Raw genomic sequence first — 24,927 nt, 5'->3', positions numbered from 1 at the left:
CATTCTCCACCTCCAGCTCTCTAAGCCCCTTGTACAGCTGCTAATAGAGGTCATGTGATCACTTTTTTTTATATTATAAAAATATTTATCATTTTTTTTTCTGCACACATTTTTTCATTTTTTTTTTAAACTTAATGGAAGGTAAAGGTTCACATATACTTAAATTAAACACTGGTCACACAAGTGTTCAAGAAACTGCAAACTATAAACAGGCTAGAAATGAGCCCTGTGACCTACTGACAAATTTTCACAAAGGTATGGCCTGTGTGCAACTTTGCACTGTGCTATCCTCAAAAATTAGAACAGAGAAGGACTTAAAAAGAAATGAAGTGAACAGGAGACGCCGGCTACAAAATAAAACTTTAATCTGTGCATGTCAGCAAAGTGGATGTTACACCAACTTGTAGAATACAATATGCTCAATGTTGAGCTCAGTCCGTATTTTGTTTTTTCTTTTTTTTTTGTTTATCCGTACGTTTTGTCTTTTTGTTTATCTGTACTTTTCCTGCTTCTTCTGCATCACTGTTCTCATCTTTGTCCTCAGGGACTTTCCTTCTCTTCTTGGGACATTCATCCTTCTCTGGAAATCAAATATTTATAGCAGAGTCAAACAAAAGCAGAATATTTTACAGAAATAAATCCCAGCTACACGTACTGCTCATCGTCTTTCAATCTCTGGAATATAATTAAACTTAAATGGCAACCCTGCAGTAACTGATCCAGCATGGACTGGTGGGCAGGTGAGCCAAGGGACTCTCCACATCTTTCAGCTGTGCTCTTAACCTTCAATACTCCAATAGATCATGCTGGTCTGATCTATGCTAAGGTATCGCCCCTTTCTTTTCTGATTGGGGGTGATATCTAAAACTAGAAAGATTGGGAGATTCTGAATTTGGATTTCCTGCTGGTCAAACACTACCATTTTGGCAGCATGAAAGAACATTTCTTTGAAAAGGAAGGTGGGGACTTGCTAATCTGCATTTCTCCAAAAAATAATTGTACCAGAAAAGGATGATGGGTAATTTCTATTTAAAATTACCTATACTTTGCCCATGCCGTGCAAATTTAACAGGTTCGCCCAATCTTCTCCCCAACTTCACATAGTTATTAGAGAGAAAAAATAAATAAAAATAAAGGAGTACGTCTCGTGGAAATGGTTTACATTTTATTATATTTGCACAGGCAAACATTCGATCTTTAGTCAAATAGTTCCAAGAGATAAAGAGGATATAATTTGACACAATTGACATGTGGTGTTCATTTTCATGGTTTCAATTGCAGATCTGTCATATGGAAAAATTTTACCTCCACATTTAGTGAAACCAGAATCCAATGTTCTAGATTAGGTGCCAATAATTAAAACCCCCTTAGTGAGGGTAGAATTGCTTTTATGTAAACCTCAGAAACCTAGGATCTGGTGTCATTATGCCAAGCTCAATAGAGCTCTCTAAGGCCCTCAGAAAAAGTTGCGACTACCTAGGAGTCTGGTAGGAGATTTAAAAAAACTGCCAAATGATTTGACACCACTTACTCCACTGTAAGGAAAAGAATCTTAAAACTGGCATGGATTTTAGTGACGCAAATGGTCGCTGCTTACATGCACATGAGCACTTTATATAATTTTATCACCTACAGCATTGTGTTTCAGCACGGTCATCATTGATTTATTTGGGAACTGTATGAAAGCACGGTCATCGTTTACTTATTTGGACACTGTATGAAATCACAGAAGGACTTTGACATATTGCTGTTTTAATATTTTTAAATTTTGTGGTTTGTAATAGTTATGCACTAGTCACTTTAACTATATTATCCATAGTATGATATGTGTGTATTAATATTTATAATTCACTGGTTTAATATTTAAATTTTGAGATCAATTCCCTGTGCACTTCTCATAAATACCATTTAGCGCAGTGTATATATTTTTGTTTTATTCTTAATTTTCTATAGTCAAGCTATATTGCACTCTGGTTCTGAGGATGGATAGATCTGATAAAGGGGATTGTGTGGCCCCCTAAAAAAAAAAAAAAAAAAAAAAAGAGTTGGTTGCCGTTTGCCCTGCTTGCTGTAACCAGTTGAACAATAACTACTTTGGACTCCTAAAGATTTTACATTTTGTGCTCTTCTTGACCTATTACACACCAAAATATTCAGCACTGTGTAAGAGCCAAGTCACTAGGCTGATGCTTACACAGGATGTCATCTTTACATTCAGCTACCAAAAGAGAAGTGGCAGGAGAATATCTAATGTTTTCTAAAAATCTTCTGTCTTCTGCCCCCCGGATACTGCTGCAGTGGTGATCTTCCAGTGCTGCGTAGGTTAATACGATTAGCCTCACGTGTCACAGGCACTTGTCAAGTGCTGACTATGCCCACACTTTCTGCCCCTGCTCCATTCATAGAAGCTGTACTACTAGTTCCCACAAGTCAAAGCACTGTGAATAGAGGCGGCAGACCTTAAATTTAACCACCTATCCTCCATTCAGCGCTTTTCATTGCAAGACACAAAAAGTACAGCTTACTATAATGGAGCAGTGTGGTGTGCAAGGGGCAAGCATAGCCGTCGCTTTTGACGAGTGCCTGCGACTGGTGAAGCTGATCTTTTTAAACCCCACAGCACTGGAAGATCACAGTTGCGAGGGTAGGGGTATCCAGGGGTCAGAGGATAGGATATTTAAAAACACAGCAGCCACCGACATACAGGACTATGGGACACGCTTCAATGCAAAGGACATTCTTCATTCATGGTTAAACCCATTAGAAAAAAAAAAGGCAATCCTCACCAGCAGCAGTATGTGTGCTTGTTTTTTCTTTATTATTGACGAGTTCTGGAAGCCATACAGAAAGACAGGTCAGTCTGGCTGATGTACTAACTTCACAAAGTAACACTGGTGCTGCATTTACCTAAAAAAGAAAAAAAAAAAGTATATAATTAGTCATAAATGTTTCACCTTTTAACATGATTTTCATCACTTGGAATGTATGGTAGATTGTATGGAAATATATTAACTATGTTCGCACATTTTCCCGTTTTATACTTCCTAAAACTGTGACTGGACAGGCATATATATGCATTGTTCTCGTTTTAAAAATATTTTTAGCTTTCTAGAAACCTTATGTATAGTAAAATGAAGAAATTCACACCTCACCTCCCACATCCCCCACCTACACAACAGTTCAACTCTATACTGTAATTTATGAAGCTTAGTGAAATTTGTCCTCAATTTTTGGTAAATGCAGTTAACTAGACCACTGGCTTTTGCCAATCATGAATAAAACAAACAAAAAAAAAATATATATTACATTTTCAAACATTATGCAAGAATGCATTTAGATTAAGGCTCCGTTCACACTACCACAACCTGATAGTTGTGCGGCTTGCGGTGCGACTTTGCCAGGCGACTTAAGTACTAGTTTGATAGAAGTATAGTACAGAAGTCGCCTTGAAGTAGTACAGGAACCTTTTAAGTCGAAGCGACTGCTGTAGCCATAATTAAGACAGCTCTTAAAAAGACAATGTACAGCACAGGCTTCATTCCCCCGACACAAACCTTATTTTTAAAAAAAAATGCATTCTGGCACGGCTAGTGGTCTCTGGAACTGAAGCTGAGAAACACAACTACTTTATAATAAAAGCAATTAGGCTGGGAATATGAAAACTACTTTTGACAAATGCACATATCTTTCCAACAGCAACATTTTATGCTTCCTTTTCTTAAGACCATGAAGGCAACCTTAGGCACCTGCATTTAAGATATATTTGAACTGCTTTGAGGGAAAAGGTTTTGTTTACTGAAGAGCAGTTGAAGTTCAAACATACAAAGTCACCAGCACTGCAAATTGAAGCATTTCATGTGTTTTTGAGGACAGCGTCACATAAGGCATAGGACACCAACTTTTCGGGGCCTTGCAAAATCCCTTAAAATAACATAGTGACAGCCCCAAAATGTTGGTTTCTTATGCCTTATGTGATGCGGTCTTCACAATAAACATATGAAACACATTTGTTTGAAGTTCTGGTAGTTTTGCATTTGATTAGCCATTGGTCCAACGATAGCAGTATTTGCCCCCTTCCTGATTTTTTATTTGTTTGCATATTTGTCACACTTAAAAATTACAACACCCATTTTTAATTTGTAGGGTCTTTGGCTTAAATAGTCTGGGGGTTCAAAGTGATTTTTCATGTAAACAAAAAGTGTCAGAAAGGGCTTTGTCTTCAAGTGGTTAGAAGAGTGGGTGATGTGTGACATAAGCTTCTAACGTTGTGCATAAAATGCCAGGACATTTCAAATCCCCCCTTAGAAAGTCTGAAGGCAGTGCTTGGTTTTCGGGGTCCTGTATGCGGCTACTGTCAAAAAGTCCCACATGTGGTATTCCCAAACTCATGAGAAGCAGCAGAATGTATTTTTGGGTGTAATTTCCCATATGCCCATGGCATGTTTGAGCAATATATAATTTAGTGACAACTTTGTGAAAAAGAAAATATTGTAATTTTCCCTCATTCCTTGGACTCAACATGCCTCTCAGCAAATAGCTTGGGGTGTCTACTTTCCAAAATGGGATCCTTGGGGGGGGGGGGGGTGCTCTCTTGGCATTTTATGGCCTTCAAAACTATGATAGGTAGTGAGGAGTGAAATCTAAGCTTACGCCCTTAGAAATCCTGAAAGCGGTGCTTGGTTTTCGGCGTCCTGTGCGCAGCTAGGCTCCCAAAAAGTCTCACACATGTGGTATCCCCATACTCAGAAGCAGCATAATATATTCTGGGTTGTAATTCCACATATAACAATGGCATGTGCGAGCAATATATAATTTAGTGACAACTTTGTAATTTTTTTTTTGTCTTTTTCAATCATTTGTGACAAAAAATAAAACATTCGATGGGCTCGACATGCCTCTCAGCAATTTCCTTGGGTGTCTACTTTCCAAAATGGGGTCCATGGGGGGGGGGGGGGAAATTGTACTGCCCTGCCATTTTAGCACCTCAAGAAATGAGATAGGCATTATCCACAAATGGAGAAAACTTGGAACAGCGGTGAACCTTCCCAGGAGTGGACGGCCTACAAAAATTACTTCAAAGAACCCGGAACATCTAAATGAACTGCAGGCCTCACTTAAGGTCCGTGTTCATGATTCAACAATAAGACAACTGGGCAAAAATGGCATCCATAGGGAAAGTTCCAAGGCGAAAGCCACTGTGGACCAAAAAACACAAAGACTCATCTTGTCTTTGAGCAAATGTTCTGTGGACTGAGACAAAAGTTTTTGGAAGGTGTGTGTCCTGTTACAACTGGCAAAAAACGAACAGTATTTCATAAAAAGATCATACCAACAGTCAAACATGGTGGTGGCAGTGTGATGGTTGGGGCTGCTTTGCAGCTTCAGGACCTGGACAACTTGTCATTATGGATGGAACCATGAATTCTGCACTTGACCAGAAAATTCTGAAGAAGAATGGGCATCAGTTTGTGACCCCCAAGCTCACTTGGTTTATGCAGCAAGACAATGATCCTAAATACACCAGCAAGTCCACCTCTAAATGGCTCAATAAAAATAGGATTTTTAAAACAGCTTACCTGTAAAATCCTTTTCTTTGATGTACATCAGGGGACACAGAGCCACAGTAATAACTATGTGGGTTATATCGGCATATCAGGTGCTGGACACTGGCATGCCCCTTAAGGCGTGAACTTCCCCCATATAACCCCTCAGTTATGTAGCCAAGCAATCAAAGTGTACAAGAAGAAGGGAGGGACCTGTGTCCCCTGATGTACATCAAAGAAAATGATTTTACAGTTAAGCCGTTTTAAAAATCCTATTTTCTTTTCTTACATCAGGGGACACAGAGCCACAGTAATAACTATGTGGGATGTCCCATAGCAATGGCAACTTAAGGGGGGAGACAGAATCAAGGAAACAGGAGGCCAGAGGACTCATACTGCAGCCTGCAGTATATGCTGTGCCCAAAGGCAATATCCTCATGACCTTTAATATCGATTTTGAAAATAAAGAAATAAAAATAAAAAATATCGGATAAACATCTGAACCAAAGACCAATGTTGCGGTCTTACAGGTCTGAGCCATAGAGGCCTGATGATGCACCACCCAAGAGGCACTAATCGCCCTGGATGAATGTACTCTTAATATGAGAAGGAAGAATTTTCTTCTTTAACCACTTCGCGCCAGTAGGACGTCCAGGGACGGCCTCGGTGGTTATATCTGAATTCAGATATCGGCGTTTTCAGCCGGCGATTCCCTGCACCATAAGAATGATCATAGCAGCTGTTCCACCGCTTGATCGTTCTTACGGGAGGCGTCCCCCCCCCCCCCGCCACCCTCCGGTGCTTCTACCGGCTCACCGCTTCCGTCGGTGAGTCGGTCACAGGATCCGCTGGCCCCCGGATAATACCATAGAGATTTCCGGCAGACCAGATCGTCCCCGGAGTCTCTATGATCGTTCGGAGGCCGGGCGCGATGTTATGACGTCACGCCCGGCCTCTGCATTCAAAATAAAGGCGCCGATTTGGCTAGGAAGCCAGGATCGTTTATTTTTATTTTAGGCTTCCCAGCTTAGAGGTTAATTATGTGGTCTTATTGACCCCATATCTCACTGTAAAAAGGGCCGATCGTGCCATATTTCTATTATAAGGGATGTTTACATTCCTTGTAATAGGAATAAAAGTAATCAATTTTTTTTTTTTTTTTTTTTTTTTTAAGTGTCAAACAAAAAATAAAAGTAAAATTAACAATAAAAATAAAAAATTAAAGCGCCCCTGTCCCCGTGAGCTCGTACGCTGAAGTGAGCGCATACGTAAGTCCCGCCCACATGTGAGGTATCGCAGCGAACGTTAGAGCGAGAGCAATAATTCTAGCACTAGACCTCCGCTGTAACGCAAAACATTTAACCAGTAAAAATTTTTAAAGCGTCGCCTATGGGGATTTTTAAATACCAAAGTTTGGCGCCATTCCACGAGCGCATGCAATTTTGAAGCGTGACATGTTGGGTATCTATTTACTCAGCGTATCTTCATCTATCACATTATGCAAAAATATTGGGCTAACTTTACTGATTTTTTTTTTTTAAGCACGAAACTTTTTTTTCTGAAAAAACGCATTCAAAAAATTGCTGCGCAAATAACGTGCGAGATAAAAAGTTGCAACAACCGCCATTGTATTCTCTAGGGTCTTTGCTAAAAAAAACATATATAATGTTTGGGGTTTCTATGTAATAAAAAATTATGAATTTTACATGTAGGAGAGAAATGTCAGAATTTGCCTGGATGCGAAGTGGTTAAGCTGAAGCTTGATCAATCACACACAAATCCATTTGGAAAATAGTGGATCTTGATGCTGCTTGTCCATATCTTGGACCCTCTGGCAGTACAAACAAAACCTGTGTTTTGCGAACCTGAGCGGTCACCTTTAAATAGATTCTGATCGCTCTTACTACATCAAGAGACTGTAGTGCTTTCTCTTCCCCAGATTAAGGCTTCTGGGGAGAAACAAGGAAGAATAATAATATCTTGGTTTAAATTTAAACCTGTTACCACTTTCGGTAAGAATTCAGGATGACGACATCAAACCACCTCGTCCTTATACATGATGAAATATGGCTCTTACAAGACAGAGCCGTTAGTTCCAATACTCTTCTAGCAGAAGAAATGGCAAGCAAAAAAAGATTATTTCTTGTCAAAGAACCAAGAGAATTTCTCGTAAGGTTCAAACTGATTTAACAAAGCCAACAAGACCAATTTTAAATCCTAAGGATTTAGACCCCATTCACACCTGAGCGTTTTGTAGCTTGAAGCCTGAAGCTACAAAACGCTAGAGGGAAAAAATTCTATTATTCTCAATGGAGATGGTTCACATCTCCACTACATGTCGCCTGAAGCCGAACGCCTGAAGATCAAACAAGTTCCCGGACCCTTTGTCGCTCGAATTGAGCAGATTTGGGCATTTTTCTTCTTTTAACATTGGTGACCTTTTGCCCTGCACAAAATCGTGGCAAATCGCGGTAAAAAACGCAGTAAAAACACTGCAAAAAATGCTTGAAAGCGCTACGCTCAGGTGTGAATGCAGCCTAAGAGGTGTCTTGATAGGGGGAATAACCCACGTTACTCCCTGAATAAGCTACGCACCAAGAGTGGGAAGCAAGAGGCCATAGGAAAAGACATCAATACAGCCTGGATCTGGCGCTTGATAAAAGTCAAGGCCAGCTTCATTTCAGATCCCATATGCAGGAATCCTGCCTATTGACATACTTCCTGGGGTGCCAAGAAACCTATGCCTTCCAGATTCTATAGTAAGCGATTCTGGAAGCCGGCTTCCTGGCATTAGTCAAAGTAGATACTACTGAAGGAGATCACCCACGATCTTTTATAGAGTGGGATTCAACAGTCAAACCTGTTAAAATCCTTGTCCGTAAAGTAAGATGAAATACCGGACCCTGTGCAAGAAGGTCTGGCTATAATGGCAGAGACCAAAGGACTTCAACTGCCCTCTTTATGAACTTGATAAATTAAGATCTTCTGGGACCCGCTGGGGCCACCAGAATCACCTCCTTCTGTTCCTGCTTAATCCTGCGGAGAAGGCGCAGAAGTAGCAGAGCTGGAGGAAATGCATAGATAGTGAGAACTGATCCCCTGGGAAGACTAATGCGTCTGTTCTGCCTGCTAGTGGACCCCTTGTTTGACAAAGTTGTCGACCTTATTAATGAATCTGGATGTGAATAGGTCCATGTCTGAAGTACCCCATCTGACATACTGCTAGGAAGATGTGGTGAAGAGATCATTCTCCTGGAAATAATTGTTGGCGTCTCAAGTAGTACGCCTGAAATATTAAAATTGCTGATTGGCAAGGAGTGTTATGTTCTAGCTTTGGTAGAACACTATTCACCTCTTTTTGGGCTGCACGACTTCTCGTGCCTCCCCTGGTGATAGATGCAAGACACCGCCGTGGCTCTGTCAGACTGAATCCTGTCAGGACAGTCCCGTAATCTGACCACCAAGATTCTATGGCCAGATATACTGCCTGAAAACTTCCAACAAAGTTGATAGGCAAGGTCCTCTAACCTGGACTATCTCCCCTGGTCAGAATCTTCTTCCAGGGCTGCTCCCCAGCCTAAGGCTGGCATCTGTTAACACCTTCCAGATTAAGATTTTCCCTCCTGCTGGATAACCACCAATTTAGGCTCTGACCTATGTTGAGAGGCAAGCGTATTGGAAACAAACAAGGCCTGAATCCTCTTTATTCCAGACCAACAGGATGGTGTCTTGAAGCAATCTTTGAATAAAACTGCGCATAAGGAATGGCCTTGAAGGAAGCCACCATTTCCCCTAAAAATCTCCTGCAGCCAAAATGAAGGAAAGTTCCTTTCCTGATAAATTGAATTAGTCCTACAATGGAACTGCTTCACGTCTGTGGTAAGAATACCTTCTTCTGTATGGTATCTATAACCAGCCCCCAAGTAACCTCCTTGATGGTTTTAAGGAGGATCTTCCTAGGCTGAGAATCCAACCTAGAGATTTCAGCTATCTACAGCTGAGATCAGACTCTGGTTTTAGACCTGAGACTGAATGATCTATTCAAAGTAGATCTTCTAATAGGCTAGGACCGCTATGCCTTGAGCCTTTAACCTGGCTAAAAGAGGTGCCAGAATCTTTCAGAACACTGGTAGTGCTGTGGCTAAGCCGAATGGCAGTGCCACGATTGATAAAAATAATTTTAGATTTCAAACGCAGAGATTTCTGGTAAGCGTGAAACTTTGGCACATAGAGATATGCAACTCCCCTCCTTGCAGGATGGACACAGCTGATCAAATTATGAAAGGATCGGATGTTTAAGTGCCGATTCAGATCTCTGAGATCTAGAGTGGGTCTTACCTCTCAGCTTGGCTCTGGGACCTTAAAAGATTTGAGCCAAAAACCCCTGTTCCACTAAGGGAATCTCTGATATCACCGACTGGGATAAAAGCTGATCCAGAGACCAGAAAGAGACACTTCTTTTTTTTCTCTCTGGAACCTTAGGAACATTCTTTGAGCAGACAGACACTCTTACATAAAGACTGCCGCTTCAGCAGCCCCAAGGACCCCACAGGCAGCACCCAAACAGGACCCGAACCCTCAGATCAAAAGCAGACTGGGCCATGCGGGCTCTTGAAACTCTAGGATGTAACCTAAAGAAAAAAAATTGCAGAAATCACTCTGCTCTTAACCACTTGCCGCCTGCCCTATAACAAATTGACGGTGGAAAAGTGGTTGCATAATCCTGATCAGACATAATATGATGTGATCAGGATTATGAGCCGCTGCGCGCCCCCGGGGGCGCGCATCGCGGCAATCGTTGTTGCGGGGTGTCAGTCTGACACCCGGCAACGAGTCTCCGTCGGAGACTCTTTACCACGTGATCAGCCGTGTCCAATCACGGCTGATCACAGTGTAAATAGGAAAAGCCGGTGATCGGCTTTTCCTCACTCGCGTCTGTCAGACGCGAGTAGAGGAGAGCCGATCGGCTGCTCCTCTGACAGGGGGGGGTCTGTGCTGATCGATTATCAGCACAGCCCCCCCAAGGATGCCCACACTGGACCACCAGTGAAGCCACCAGACCACCAGGGATGCCCAGGACAAGGTATGCCACCCTAGACCACCAGGGAATCCAGTCAGTGCCACAATGGATGCTAATCAGTGCCCATAATGGATGCCAATCAGTGCCCACAATGGGCATCACTGATTGGCATGCATTATTGTTTGGCACTGATTGGCATCCATTAGTACAATATATTATAATACAATGCCGCCTATCAGTTCCCATCTGTGCCGCCTATCAGTGCCCATCCATGCCCACCTGTGCCGCCTACCCATGTCCACCTGTGCCGCCTACCCATGCCCACCTGTGCCGACTAACCCATGCCCACCTGTGCCGACTAACCCATGCCCATCCATGCCAATCCGTGCCAGCTATCAGTGCCAATTTGTGCCACCTATCAGTGCCCATCTGTGTCGCCCATCGGTGCCACCCATCAGTGCCACATATCGGTGTCCATCAATGCCACCTCATCAGTGCCACTTCATCGGTGCCCATCAGTGCCGCCTTATCATTGGCCATCAGTGTAACCCCATCAGTGCCCATCAGTGAAGGAGAAAACGTACTTATTTGCAAAGATTTGAAACTGAAACAAAAAAAAAAAAAATTTTCCCCAAAATTTTCGGTATTTTTTTATTTGTTTAGCAAAAAATAAAAACCGCAGAGGTGATCAAATACCACCAAAAGAAAGCTCTATTTGTGGGGGAAAAATGATAAAAATTTCATTTGGGTACAGTGTAGCATGACCGCGCAATTGTCATTCAAAGTGCGACAGCGCTGAAAGCTCAAAATTGGTCTGGGCAGGAAGGTGTTTAAGTGCCTGGTATTGAAGTGTTTAACATTGTTCCTGCCAAACTTTGAGAATCACAGGACCTTTCCCCTCACTCAAACGAGTGGGGGTGCTCCTTAATGAGAAGGTCTTAGCATTCTGCTTCATGGGCTTTCTGCCCCCAAGATCCTGGTGCTGCCCCTGTCGAGACCGCCTAAAGGCAGATACCCCAGGCATTAGGAGAGGCTGCACGATTAAAGGAGAACTGTTTGAACCTCCTTTTACTAGTAAAGAGAGCTTTACCCCTTTTGGATGTACTAATCCACTCTAAATATTCGTATCCCAGGAAGGGACACCGACTGGCTAAGGGTTTTCACCTGGTGCTTCGGCTGATCAATATCTCTGCCTTGGACCTCTGCAAAAATGCACTAGTCCAAGTATAAGCCATAGGGCTTAAACAATCGAGTCCTTCATAGCATCTGTGAGACACAGTGTGTCAAATACACCAGCCCCTTGCCGGGCCTGCTGATCAGGCAGAACTTTCAGGTATCTTACACCTGTTCCATAACCCCTTGGAGTCCACATTCCAATGCATTGGCGTGACTCAAAATGTGCTCCACCACAATAGTGGAGCAGATGTTAAAGGTTTAATGGACTGAGCTACTTCAATTGCAGAACTGCAAAAGACTTGTTTTTAAAAGAAAATCCAACCTTAACTTGCTGGATCCTTGAACATCGGGGCATTATCCAGTGGACATGCGAGACACTGCTCACTGAGGTGATTGCAGCATTAATAGCTGGAACCCCCCCCATTTCTTTCAAACAAATGTTCCCATTCAGAATATATAAGTTATGCATGAATAGGAAAAAACATCCCCAGGTGGAGGAGGTTCAAATGAACCCTATTAGGAGGTAGATACCTCAAGAACCTGTGGCAGGTAACAAAAGGGTTAAGTAAGGGAGTAGACAAATACCTGACTTGTGCGGCTACTCCCTCCCTGTTAGGACCCTCTGAAGAGGAAAAATAAGTATCTTCCAATATTTGGGAAGATCTACCCGATCCCCAGCCTCCTGCACCTCAACAAAAGGGCCCAGAGGACTAGATGGGAATCTGCTATATTTAGTCCTACTATGGAGAGACATATAGCAATAATCTTTTAAATGGTAGAAGAAAAACCCGTTTGTATGAAATACACAGGGACAGAAGTGTTCTACCCTTTGCGGCTTCATCTGACTTGCCGTATTTTTCTTTTTACCTCTCGGGGGAGGAAGACAGACATTCTTTTGGAAGGGTTTTTAGTTTGTTGTATACCATTAACCCCTTAGAACCCTTAAAGTGTTCCTGGTCCCTTTGTCACTCATAGCTTACAGTACAAAGCAGAGGCAGTACCAGTAAAAGAATGTTTCACTTGCTAGGCTATAGTACAGTACAATAACTGCTATTAGTTCTAGCTATACAGTACAATGTTGCCAAAAGGAAAATGCCTGTCACCAAACCTGACCAGCAACCACTCTGCTCTGTCCCTCCAGCACCAGGCAGTAGCTTCTCTGGCAGAGCTCTAACTACTTCCTACAAGTGTGGCCAGCGTCCGATGGCGTTTAGCCATGACCCCCACGTGAAAACTCCCCCCTTCCTGTTTCAAACAGGGAAGCAAATGTCCCGTGTGAGCACCGGCATCATGGCGGGCGGGGGTCGTAAATCCTCCGCTCGGCGAGCGGCTACAAACTTTTTTCCTTTTTTTTTTTTTTTTTTTAAAGAAAAAGAGGCAGCTGGCTGGCATTCAAATAGATCAAAATCGCCAATCTGGGGGCCCAGGAAGTGATCAGACCCCCCTTCATACCTGAGGGTCTGAGCTGGCTTGAACGGAGAGGAGAGTGGAGCTTCTGCTGTTTCCAGCGTCAGAATGGTGAGTGCTCAATACAGCCTCCAGTGGTGACACAGACATGACATGACAACATAAATACATGGAAGGAGAGATTCCTTGCAGAAAATCTCCCCTACCTTTCCTCGCCGCAGGGATTTATCAGATAAAAAAAAAAAAACTTCGCCCTTCACGGTAGGCTCCGTGAAACCTTCAGAAACAGGGGGTACACTCAGGTAATCCCACAATCCTGGACCTGCAAGAATTCCCCGCCAGTAAACTTTTATTGGCCTCACTACCAAAAAGTACTGGATACCAGGGCCCAGCTTAAAAGCATTCGCAAGCAAAACCTTGTGTCTTCGGATGACGAGGCCCAGGTACCGTTCATTTAGTCCATTACAGAGAAATCAGAACAGATCCGGTCAGGATGGCTGGCTCTAAAAAGGATTACTGCCTGTGTAGCACAGTACACACATCCATACACGTGCCCAACACTTTAGACACTGGCGAAAAAACTGAGGACTCCCAGTAATGGGAGGGGTTATATGGGAGAAGTTCACGCCTTAAGGGGCGTGCTAGTGTCCAGCACCTGATATGCCGATATAACCCACATAGTTATTACTGTGGCTCTGTGCCCCCTGATGTAAGAAAAGAAATTAAGGTTTTGGAGTGGCCTAGTCAAAGTTGGGACTTAAATGCAATTGAGATGCTGTGGCATGACCTTAAACAGGCCGTTCAAGCAAAAATTGTTTTTTTATAACAGCTTACCTGTAAAATCCTTTTCTTGGAGTACATCATGGGACACAGAGCCTTAAGTAATTACTTATTGGGTTATAAGCCACCTTCAGGTGATGGACACTGGTATACCCAATCCAGGAAGTTGACTCCCTATATAACCCCTCCTCCTTCCAGGAGCACATTCGTTTTTGTAGCAAAGCAATATACTTAAATTCCAAAAAAAGAGGGGAGGGACCTGTGTCCCATGATGTACTCCAAGAAAATATTTTACAGGTAAGCCGTTTTAAAAATCCTATTTACTTTATCATACAGCATGGGACACACAGCCTTAAGTAATTACTTAATGGGGCATCACATAGCAATGCTACTTTAGGGGAGGGAGACACAACCTGGAGGATACCCCCAGACTTAAGGACCTATACTGCTGCCCGCAGCACACCGCACCCCAAGACTGTATCCTCATACCTCCTTACATCCAGCTGATAACATTTTGTGAATGTATGCACTGAAGACCAAGTTGCGGCCTTACAGATCTGATGATGCACTGCCCAAGAAGCACCATCCGCACTGGTAGTAACTTGAAGTGGGAATCTTACTCCTTAAATCATAAGTTTGAATTATAACTTGCCAAATCCACTTAGCTCCTTGCTGAGGATATAAATGTGTAGCAGTATATTACACACTGGAGCACGTCCCAGATATGAATTTGAAGGCTGTATATACTATGAATGCAATCACCTATCACTTAACTACTTCCCAGCCGGCCAATGTACATATACGGCCGGGTGGGTGCCCTCTCCTGAGTGGACGTTCAGGAATGTCCTTCAGAAAGAGGGGGAAATCGCACGTGGCGTGATCCCGATGCGCTTGTATCACCCGACACGGCGCATCTGATCGGCAGGAGGGCTCTGTGATTGGCCCTCCTGATCACATGACAGCCATGTCCAATCACAGCCATCATGTGAGGTAAACAGCCGGTTGCTAGGCAATCGGCTCTCCTCACACGGAAGTTGTCGCTGAGGAGAGAAGAGCGGATCTTGGCAGCCGGCTGGTGAACGGTGAGTATGAGCTGTTTTTTACAGCTTTTTACTCACTGATCACTAGTCTAGTGTAAACAAACACGTAAAGCACGCATGTCCCTGAAAGGTTATGTTAAGCATCCATCTTGTTTCTGTCAGCCATCTTAATATTCACAAACTTCCATTTCAATAATATGTACAGTTTGAACACCCCTTTAACTTCTCAGATAACTGTCTCAACATGAGATTCTTCTAACTCGTGTGTTCTCACACACTTATCTATAACCTTCACACTGTTTCTCAGCATCTTTTAGCTACAGAAGGAATTATGTATCTTTTCTTATATTAATTCAGCTAGCTTAGAACAAATTACAATAGCGTTTTTGTCTTGACCAGCTGTAATCGTCTTGATGTCTACTGCGCATGTCTTATTCTGTATGACGTAAAATATCCTATATCAATTGTTTTGTAATAACTCAATACAATTAGTTCTTGAAGGACGCCATGGTGTGTGTGTGGTTTTATTTGTCCTTCGAGAATTGATTCCAGATATATCTGAATTTATACAATACATTGGATCTAAGGTCTGAGAGGTTGAAGGGACCACCCTAGACACAGGATTAACCCTTACAGAACTGGGAGCTCGTCCCGGGATGGATGTTTATTAACCCTTAATGGACGTGGAAAGCTGCTACTTTTAACGGCTCGGTAAGTGAATTCTATTCTTATTGAGTGAAATTGACTTGCCGGAGTCCAGGTGTCAGGTGTGTGACTTGGCTTCCATCCCACAGAGATTGCTGTTGGGTTATAGAACCTCTCATAAGTATACATAAGTTGACCGGTCATGACCTTGGAGGTCATATAGTGTTTTGGGGACACTTGTAAAGGTTTTGGTGACCTTAGAAAAAAAGGTCTTGGTGACCTTAGAAGAAAAGGTCTTGGTGACCTTAGAAGAAAAGGTCTTGGTGACCTTAGAAGAAAAGGTCTTGGTGACCTTAGAAGAAAAGGTCTTGGTGACCTTAGAAGAATAGGTTTTGGGGACCTAGAAAAATTTACAGAGAACTCTAAGAGTTTTAGTTCTGTTCGGGACAGAACTGGTGACTTATGATCAATGTATTGTGTAAACTTTGTGTATGATTGTATAACTGCTTTGCTTTAAATGTATCACGCTGAATGAATTGCGCTGAGTGTGTATATGTGGACTGCTATTTTGTTTCAAGAACCAAAAGGCATACTTGGTGAGTAGTATTCCTGGAGGTTATAAAGTTACAATTTGGGTAAAGCTATTTTGTGAAAAGGTAAACAGATTAATGTACATTGCAAAGTTAAATTCATCTGCGGTTTAAATTTGTCTGAAACAAAACAGCAGGTCCATGAGCAAGATTGTGCGTTTATTGTATGTATGTATATAAAATACTCTTGAACTTGTTCCAAATTTATTCTGTTACAGTCTTGAAGTGATTGTAGCTGTATTAGTATAAAAAAAGTATCACGGACAGTACCGATTTCTTTTTGGTAAAGGAATCTAGGTTGAGGTATTGTCTAATTGTCTGATTCACACCGTTGTCTGATTGTCTGCACCGCTAGGTGGCAGTCAAGCAAGGTAAATTGTTTTGCTTTCATAGGAAAATTAAATGTACAGAGCGATACCTAGTTAACCCTTAGGTGGTTCATATGGCAGGATGGACAGAAAGCCGGTTTGGGTATTCTGACAATTTTGGATCCATTATTGATCCAGACTTTCCTGAGTAATCTCAAATCCCATACGAAGGGGAACTTTAGAGGCAGAGGAAATTTTAGAGGCAGATTTAGAGGCAGAAATGGAAGAGGGATGAGTCGCTCTAGAAACAATGGATGTTTCAATTGCGGTGCTGAGGATCACTGGGTGAGTCAGTGTCCTCACCCCACCCCTTCTCAGACTCCCGATTCCAGCTCTATCCCTAACCAGACACAACAACCACAGGCATCCATCCAACAAGGTCCAACATTTCCAATCAAATGGGGAAATCAACAACAATGATGGGGCCCGGGGGGTAATGTCCCAGCTTTTCCTTTTGTCTCAGATGATTTCACTGACAGTCCAATGGTTGCTATTTCAATAAATGGGAGACTCCTCCCCTATCTCGTTGATAGCGGGGCCACTAGGAGTACTATTTGTGAAGATCATTTCAGAGGCAAATGGGAACCAGCGGAACCCTCTTTGGGAATTAATGGGATACTGACAAAAACATATAGGACTCCACCCCTACCAATAGAAGATGATGAAGGGTACACCATATGCACACATTCTTTCAGGATAATACCAAGGTGTCCTGTAAATTTGTTGGGAAGAGACTTGTTTGGGCCACTAGGAATCACAATTAGAACCAACTCAGAAGGAGGTCTAGACATTTCCTCAGATAAAATCACTATAGTAGCATGCAAACCAGGTTCATTGATGCTGTCACAACAAAATAGTGAAGAAGATTTTGAGGATATAGACCCCCAGGTCTGGTCTACATCAGATCTGGATGTAGGACTTGTTTCATGCACACCATACAAGGCCACTCTCAAAGAAGGTGCATTTCCTATCTATCACAAACAGTATCCACTCTCTAAAGAAAAGATGGATGGCATAGTGCCAATGGTGAAAAAGTTTCTGCAGGATGGAATCCTGGAGGAAATTATTTCTCCATACAACACACCTGTTAACCCTGTAAAGAAGCCGGATGGCTCCTTCAGATTTGTACAGGACTTGAGGGCCATAAATGACCTCATAGTCCCAATAGCACCCATTGTACCTGATGTTCCATCTCTACTGTCCTCCATTCCAGCAACAGCCAAATGTTTTACTGTGATTGATTTAAAGAATGCTTTTTTCTCTGTCCTTGTAGACAAGGAGACAAGGCCACTCTTTGCTTTTACCGTGTCGATTGACCAACACAATCGCCAGTTTACCTGGTGTAGAATGCCCCAGGGATATATAGACTCACCTGTGGTCTATTCTATAGTACTCCAAGCCACCCTCAGGCCTTGGACTGCCCCTCATGGTTCTGTACTGTTGCAATATGTTGATGATCTTTTGATTTGTAGTTCTTCAGAGGAGGACTGCCGAGCTGATAGCCTATCCTTATTGAAATGGTTATATACGTGTGGTCACAAAGTGTCTAAGAAAAAATTACAATGGTGTAAACAGGAGGTTGAGTACCTAGGGTTTGTGCTGTCTCCGGGAGTTAGGAAAGTCAGTCACAAAAGAATTGTTGCTATAGTGGGTCTGCCCCGCCCACTTACCAAGAAAGACCTGCTAACCTTTCTTGGAATGATTGGTTACTGCCGCCAATGGATACCTGACTGCTCTTTCTATGACAATATATTGAGACAAGCAACCCTCTCTGAAATGTCTGATATTGTAAAATGGTCTGATGAAATGTTAAATGCTTTTACCATGTTGAAAAGTGCAATGGTTACCAGCCCAAGCCTCGGCTTCCCTGATTTTAGCAAAATGTTTCACTTGTTTGCTAGGGAAAATTGCAGAACCATGGCAGGAGTACTGGACCAGGAACATGGTGGGAGACTGCGCCCTGTAGCTTTTTTCTCAAAGGTGGTTCCAGTACAGGTGCAAGGCATGCCTGCTTGTCTCGTTGAAGCTTGAAGCGTTGGCTTCTTGTTCTATGGTTGCAGAGTTGGCAGCACCATTTACCTTGGGCCATAACACTACTTTATACACCTCACACAGCGTTACCACACTCCTCAAAACTTTACATACTCAGCATATGTCAGCACAAAGATTGAGTGGGTATGAAGTCATCCTCCTGTCCAATCCAAACCTGAAAATAAAAAGTTCAAACAAACTCTGGCCCAGCTCCAATTTTGAATGCCTTATTAGGTCTTAAAGGAGAACAGGATGACTTACCACCACCTCATGACTGTATACAATCAATACATCAGGACACTTCACCTAGAGCGGATGTGCTTTCAGTACCAATTCCTACTGCACAAACAGTTTTTGTTGATGGCTCTTGCAGCAGACCAAGTGATAATGTCTATCATGCAGGATATGCTGTTGTCCAACTGCCGGATACTGTCCTCGAGGCCAATCCAATACCCTATCAGTCTGCACAAGCTGCTGAATTGATAGCATTAACCCGTGCATGCCAGCTGTTTGCAGGAAAAGAAGTAAACATTTACACTGATTCCAGGTATGCTCATGGTGTGGTTTGGGACCATGGTGTAATATGGCTTCGCAGAGGATATGTGGCAGCAGATGGAAAGAGCATCTCACACTCTGACCTAGTCACAGCATTACTAGATGAAATTCAGTTGCCTTCAAAACTAGCTATCATGCACTGTAAGGCACATACAGGCCAAATGACTGATATAGCCAAAGGTAATGCACTAGCTGACAGAATAGCTAAAGAAGCTGCATCTACACAAAAGGCAAACATTCAAATGCCCATGCTAACACCTCAGCCATGTTCCCTGAAAGAGACACATTGGCTCACAGAACTGCAGGCTTTTGCCACCCCTGATGATATTGCGCAATGGAACTGATGGGATGGTACAAAAGGATCCTAAAACAGGATTAATCTGCAAAGAGGGGAAGCCGTGTATTCCTGTTGCTAGCGCCCCCCTGTTCATTGCGCAATACCATGGACTGGGTCAGAAGGGATGGCATGCCACATGTGAACTTCTAGATGCAGATTTTTTCATTGCAGGATTACCTAATCTAGTCAAAGCTTTTGTAAGGAGATGTGTCACTTGCATTAGGAACAATCCAACAAACCCAAAGAAATCAAAGCATGAACATCTTGAGTACCCAACAACACCGTTTACCCATTTACAGATAGACTTTACACATATGCCCAAAGAAGGAAAGAAACAACAATATATTTTGGTTATCGTGGACATAATGTCACGCTGGCCCGAAATTTTTGTCACCAACAATGAAAACGCACAAACTGTAGTGAAGATCCTCACACAGGAAATTATTCCTAGATGGGGGTGTCCATTGCAAATAAATTCAGACAATGGCCCAGCTTTCACAGCTAAAATATGCCAAGATCTTGTAAAAGTACTAAAAATAGACTGGAAATTTCACCTCCCCTACCATCCACAGAGTTCAGGAATTGTAGAAAGAATGAATAGAACAATTAAAGACAGGATAAGGAAAGCTACGGGTGGGAATTTTGGCAAGTGGAAAAAAGTTCTCCCAGCTGTATTAGCTGAAATCAGAATGACCCCTCACAGTGTGACGGGTTATTCCCCCTTTGAGGTACTCATGGGTAGGCCATTCCCCACACCGTGGGCTAATCATCCCTTGATGGTAGAGAAAGGTGATTTGGAACAAATACAGGAGGAATATGTAAAAAAAACTGATTGAAACTCTTGATATTGTCGAAAGAAGAGTTGCTCGCACCTCTCCTTCTTCACAGGTACCAACCCACCCGTTCCAGGTCGGTGATCAAGTTGTGGTCCAGAGGCTTCAGAAAGGTCGAAAGCCGCAAGAGGTTCCATTCGGACCAGTGACCAAAGTGGTAGCCGTCACCAGGACCGCCATCCTTACAGAGGAAAGTCCTACTTGGATCCATGCCAGCAGAGTAAAGAAGGTTGATCTAAGCCCAGGAATTCAAGAAAGGCTGAAAAGAGGTGAAGCAGGTGTTTTAAGTCCTCAAAAGACAAGCACAGACATAAAGGACAGTGATGTCACTCATTTCACCACAGACTTCTGGGAAGGCCTTTTGCCTTCTGGTGATGTTTCTACTTCTGATCTTTGTCCCAGTGTGGATAATAACTAACTGTATTTTTCATCCTGAAGACTTAGGTGCCTTGAAACTCATATGTGGTAAAAGCGAAATACACACCAACCATACTGACTTTCACCTCAGAAATCGCAGTAAAAGAGATGTCTCTAATGAATTGATCAAAGAAACAAGTTTTTTCTGAAAAAATGTTACTGTTAAAATTTAAATATGCTTATGCTAGAAAGTCAGGATATGAAAAATGCTGGATTTGTAGTAAGTTGCACCCAGAAACTGCTAAAATCCCACTCTTAGCTGTCCCTCTGAACCTCAAGTCATTATTGGAAAATACTCTAGTCTTAAGTATTAAGAATGTCTCGGAAGGGTACCACAATCAGAGTATTATGTTTTACACTTTAGGAAAGACACATGAACCAGAGTGGTGTGTTCAGTTAGGCAATACATCCAACGGAATAGGTATGTGTTCCAAGTCTGTATTTAACATTTCAAAGGGTATTCCCTTCCACACCAGTAACATTATCATAGGTCATATGTGTAGTTACAAAAATCAATCCCTTAACAACACCATTAGTGAACTTACTACATACAGGAACACAACCTCTGGGATACTTGTGAGTAAACTTGTTAGTGCTGCATTTGAGGCTGGAACTGAGCCCCAACGTAGTTCTCTAAGAAGTTTTTCATTGGGAAACAATACATACGTATGCTGTGCTAAAATTTGTTACCCATGGATCCCCGCAGGAGTGAAAGGATGGTGTTATTTAGCACAGTTGGTACCAGTCATGTCAGCCCTAGGCCAGAATCAGGAACATCACATACAAGTTACTTCAAGTCCAGTACATAGGTTAACTTATAAATACAAGAGAGAAGCCCCACCTATGTTTTCTACTTCAGATAAGTCATGGACATGGTTTCCATCCTGGACAGGATGGGGCATAACCATGATGGACAAATTAAATAACTACACTAGTTTAATAAATGATGTTATGGAAAAAAACTCCCAAGATATAGGACTACTCAATGTCGAGCTCAAAGCAATTAGAAGACAACTAGAGTTACACGAATTGGCTATTGAAAGCATGAGTGCAGCTCTGACAGGTTTATGCGAAATGACCCAAGATTATGAATGTTGTACATGGTTTCACAATACCAGCCTGGAAATCCCAGACTACTATGATGTTATTAATCAACACCGAACACAGGTAAATGAATTAATGAAACAAGCAAAGGACATAGGTAATTATGGATGGAACCCCTTTTCTAGTTTGGGTTTAGGTGGAATGTTTTCATGGTTAAAGGACATAGTGATTATGATTATCATAGTACTATTGTTAGGATTGATAGGCTACCTGATTTTCAAGCTTATTCTACTTTGTATTAGCAAGTGTACTACACCAGACCAACCTTCTCACGCATATACACAATATCTGCAGCTTTATGTAAAAGAATATAACAAACGTAGCAAGAACCGTAGATTTCAGGAGGCTGCGGATCTGTAGAAGTAATTCCATGACTTAAGAGGGGGTTGAAAGGTTATGTTAAGCATCCATCTTGTTTCTGTCAGCCATCTTAATATTCACAAACTTCCATTTCAATAATATGTACAGTTTGAACACCCCTTTAACTTCTCAGATAACTGTCTCAACATGAGATTCTTCTAACTCGTGTGTTCTCACACACTTATCTATAACCTTCACACTGTTTCTCAGCATCTTTTAGCTACAGAAGGAATTATGTATCTTTTCTTATATTAATTCAGCTAGCTTAGAACAAAGAACAATAGCGTTTTTGTCTTTACCAGCTGTAATCGTCTTGATGTCTACTGCGCATGTCTTATTCTGTATGACGTAAAATATCCTATATCAATTGCTTTGTAATAACTCAATACAATTAGTTCTTGAAGGACGCCATGGTGTGTGTGTGGTTTTATTTGTCCTTCGAGAATTGATTCCAGATATATCTGAATTTATACAATACATTGGATCTAAGGTCTGAGAGGTTGAAGGGACCACCCTAGACACAGGATTAACCCTTACAGTCCCCAAAACACACGTCCCCAAGTAATAACACCTGTCCCCCACATATGTTCCACTGATTATCTGCACACATGTCCGTGATCACCTGCACACATCTGTACATGATCATTTGCGTACATATGTCAGTGATCACACAAACCAATTATTATACACTTAAAGGAATTTTTTTTTTCTACCAAAAACATGTAGCAGAATACATTTAGGCTTAAATTTGTGTCAAAATTAGATTTTATTGGATTTCTTTTAAAATAGAAAGAACATTTCCCCTTTTTTCACTTATATCGCAAAAAATTAAAAACGGGAGTCGTGAATAAATACCACAAAAATAAAGCTCTATTTGTGCAAACAAAATGATAAAAATTTAATTTGGGTGCAGCGTAGCATGACCGTGCAATTGTCATTGAAAGTGCGAGAGCGCTAAAAAAAATGGTCTGGGAAGGAAGGGGGCAAAAGTGCCCTGCATTGTAGTGGTTAAACAAAAGTGGGTATATTATATATATAAGGTGAATGAAAAAATGTGGTCAAACCTATGTGAAACTTAAGTAAAGGTGATGCGAAAAAAATAATAGCACAAATTTAATGGGGTTTCTATGCAAATCCAAATTCACGTGAAATCGCACAGATAAGTGAATATAATGAATCACAAAATAATAAATAATCTAATGTTTAGCAAATATAGAATCTGAAATCAAAATATCTCTAAAAGTGAAAAAAAAAATCCCATGAATATATGCTGAAATTGCAGACAGTAGTCAAGGATGCATCGCTGAGGATAGTGACTCCAAGACCCCAAATTCTTGAAGCGACTGTGGCGAAATCACACCAAATTGCATAAAAACAAAATCAAAGCGATTAAAGAACGGCACAGGTATAAAACAAAGACAATTCCATAGCTCAACTCACCAACCGGTCTGCTGACCAACCAAATTAACCTGTCTAACCATCTGTTAAAACACATGTGAAAGCTGCAAGGCCTAATCACGGCACCCTGCGTTGCTTGCAGTCCTAACACTACAAATTTATAAGTGTCTCCACAGCGAAAGCACATGCATGGAATGGATAGATGTGGGACAGGTGAGCCTGAACCCCTGCTTTTAACACAGGGCTTGACAAATTTGCTTGGAATCTAGGAGCCAGCTTGAAAAGTTAGGAGCCAGGTCGGTAACGGCGATCCGGACCTGTCCCTGGCCTGACATGGAGACGAGTGAGGGGAAGATAGCGCCGCAGCCCCCCCCCCCCCTTTTTTTCCTTAATTAAAATAATTTTTTTTTTACCTTTTACAAAAATATATATATATATATATATAATTAAATTAATAAATAAATTAATTAATTAATAACATATATAATATATAATGAGAAGCCATTTACCAGCCACCACACTCACCGTTGGGCAAAAGGCGCCAGATGACGCCCGCAATCACTTCCTTCTCTTCACTTTGGGAAGGAAATGGGCGGGCAGTGAAAAACAGGCAGGGGAGCTTCACTCCATTAGGAATTAGCATTATTGGAATAGGGTGTAATTTCCACATCCACCACAAGATGGCGCCAGACTACCGAAAGATTTTAGAAGGCCGCAAAGCCGCGGCCTCAATTACTGGCCGGCGCGGCCCGATGCAATTGCGCGGCGGAGTTCGGGGTCCAAATGGAGACGGGATACCCCAGCAGCGTTGCCCCAGTCGCCAGGACACGAATTCTAGGCGCAAATGCGACCAGGCGCCCGGGGTTTGTCGAGCCCTGTTTTAACAGATGGTTAGACAGGTTCAATTGGTTTGTCAGCAGACTGGTTTGCGAGTCGAGTTATGGAATGGTCTTTGTTTTATATGTATATGCCCTCCATGGGCTCCTCACTGAGAAGGCCAGTTATAGGTATGGGCAGTGGCTAGTTTGATATAAAAAACAAAAACAAAGATGGTGGCCGAGTCACAAACTGAGTGTGCTCTGAAGAGAGTGTGTGTGTGTGTGTGTGTGTATACACACATATATACACACACACACACACACACACACATACATATACACACACACAAATACATCTCTAAAAAAAAAAAAAAAAAAAAACAATTAAACAGTGTGTAAACTAAAAAAAAATAAAAAAAATAAAAAAAATAAAAATAAAAAAAACGCACCATAAATGCCATCTCAAATATGTGGTATAGAGTACAAATATGGCAAGTACCAATAT

At 42.0% G+C, this 24,927-nt stretch overlaps 1 protein-coding gene across 1 annotated transcript in view; it reads right to left on the bottom strand.

The window, feature by feature from the left end:
* Window positions 1–348: 348 nt before the first annotated feature.
* Window positions 349–24,927, bottom strand: part of PAK1IP1 (PAK1 interacting protein 1) — a 67,990-nt gene continuing 43,411 nt past the window's right edge. Inside the window, exons 9-10 of the mRNA XM_077492178.1 lie at window positions 2,787–2,907; window positions 349–580 (exon numbers count right to left, since the gene is read on the bottom strand). Of these exons, the coding sequence (XP_077348304.1) occupies window positions 432–580; window positions 2,787–2,907 (270 nt within the window). The 3' untranslated portion in view covers window positions 349–431. The remainder of the gene's footprint in view (window positions 581–2,786; window positions 2,908–24,927) is intronic.

The sequence above is a fragment of the Lithobates pipiens genome, unplaced genomic scaffold, assembly GCF_037356315.1.
Source record: "Lithobates pipiens isolate NorthernLeopardFrog02 unplaced genomic scaffold, aLitPip1_a1.2 Scaffold_19, whole genome shotgun sequence".
In the NCBI taxonomy this organism is placed as follows: domain Eukaryota; kingdom Metazoa; phylum Chordata; class Amphibia; order Anura; family Ranidae; genus Lithobates; species Lithobates pipiens.
Note: the sequence above shows the minus strand (reverse complement) of the source record. Positions and strands in the feature narration are given on the sequence as shown.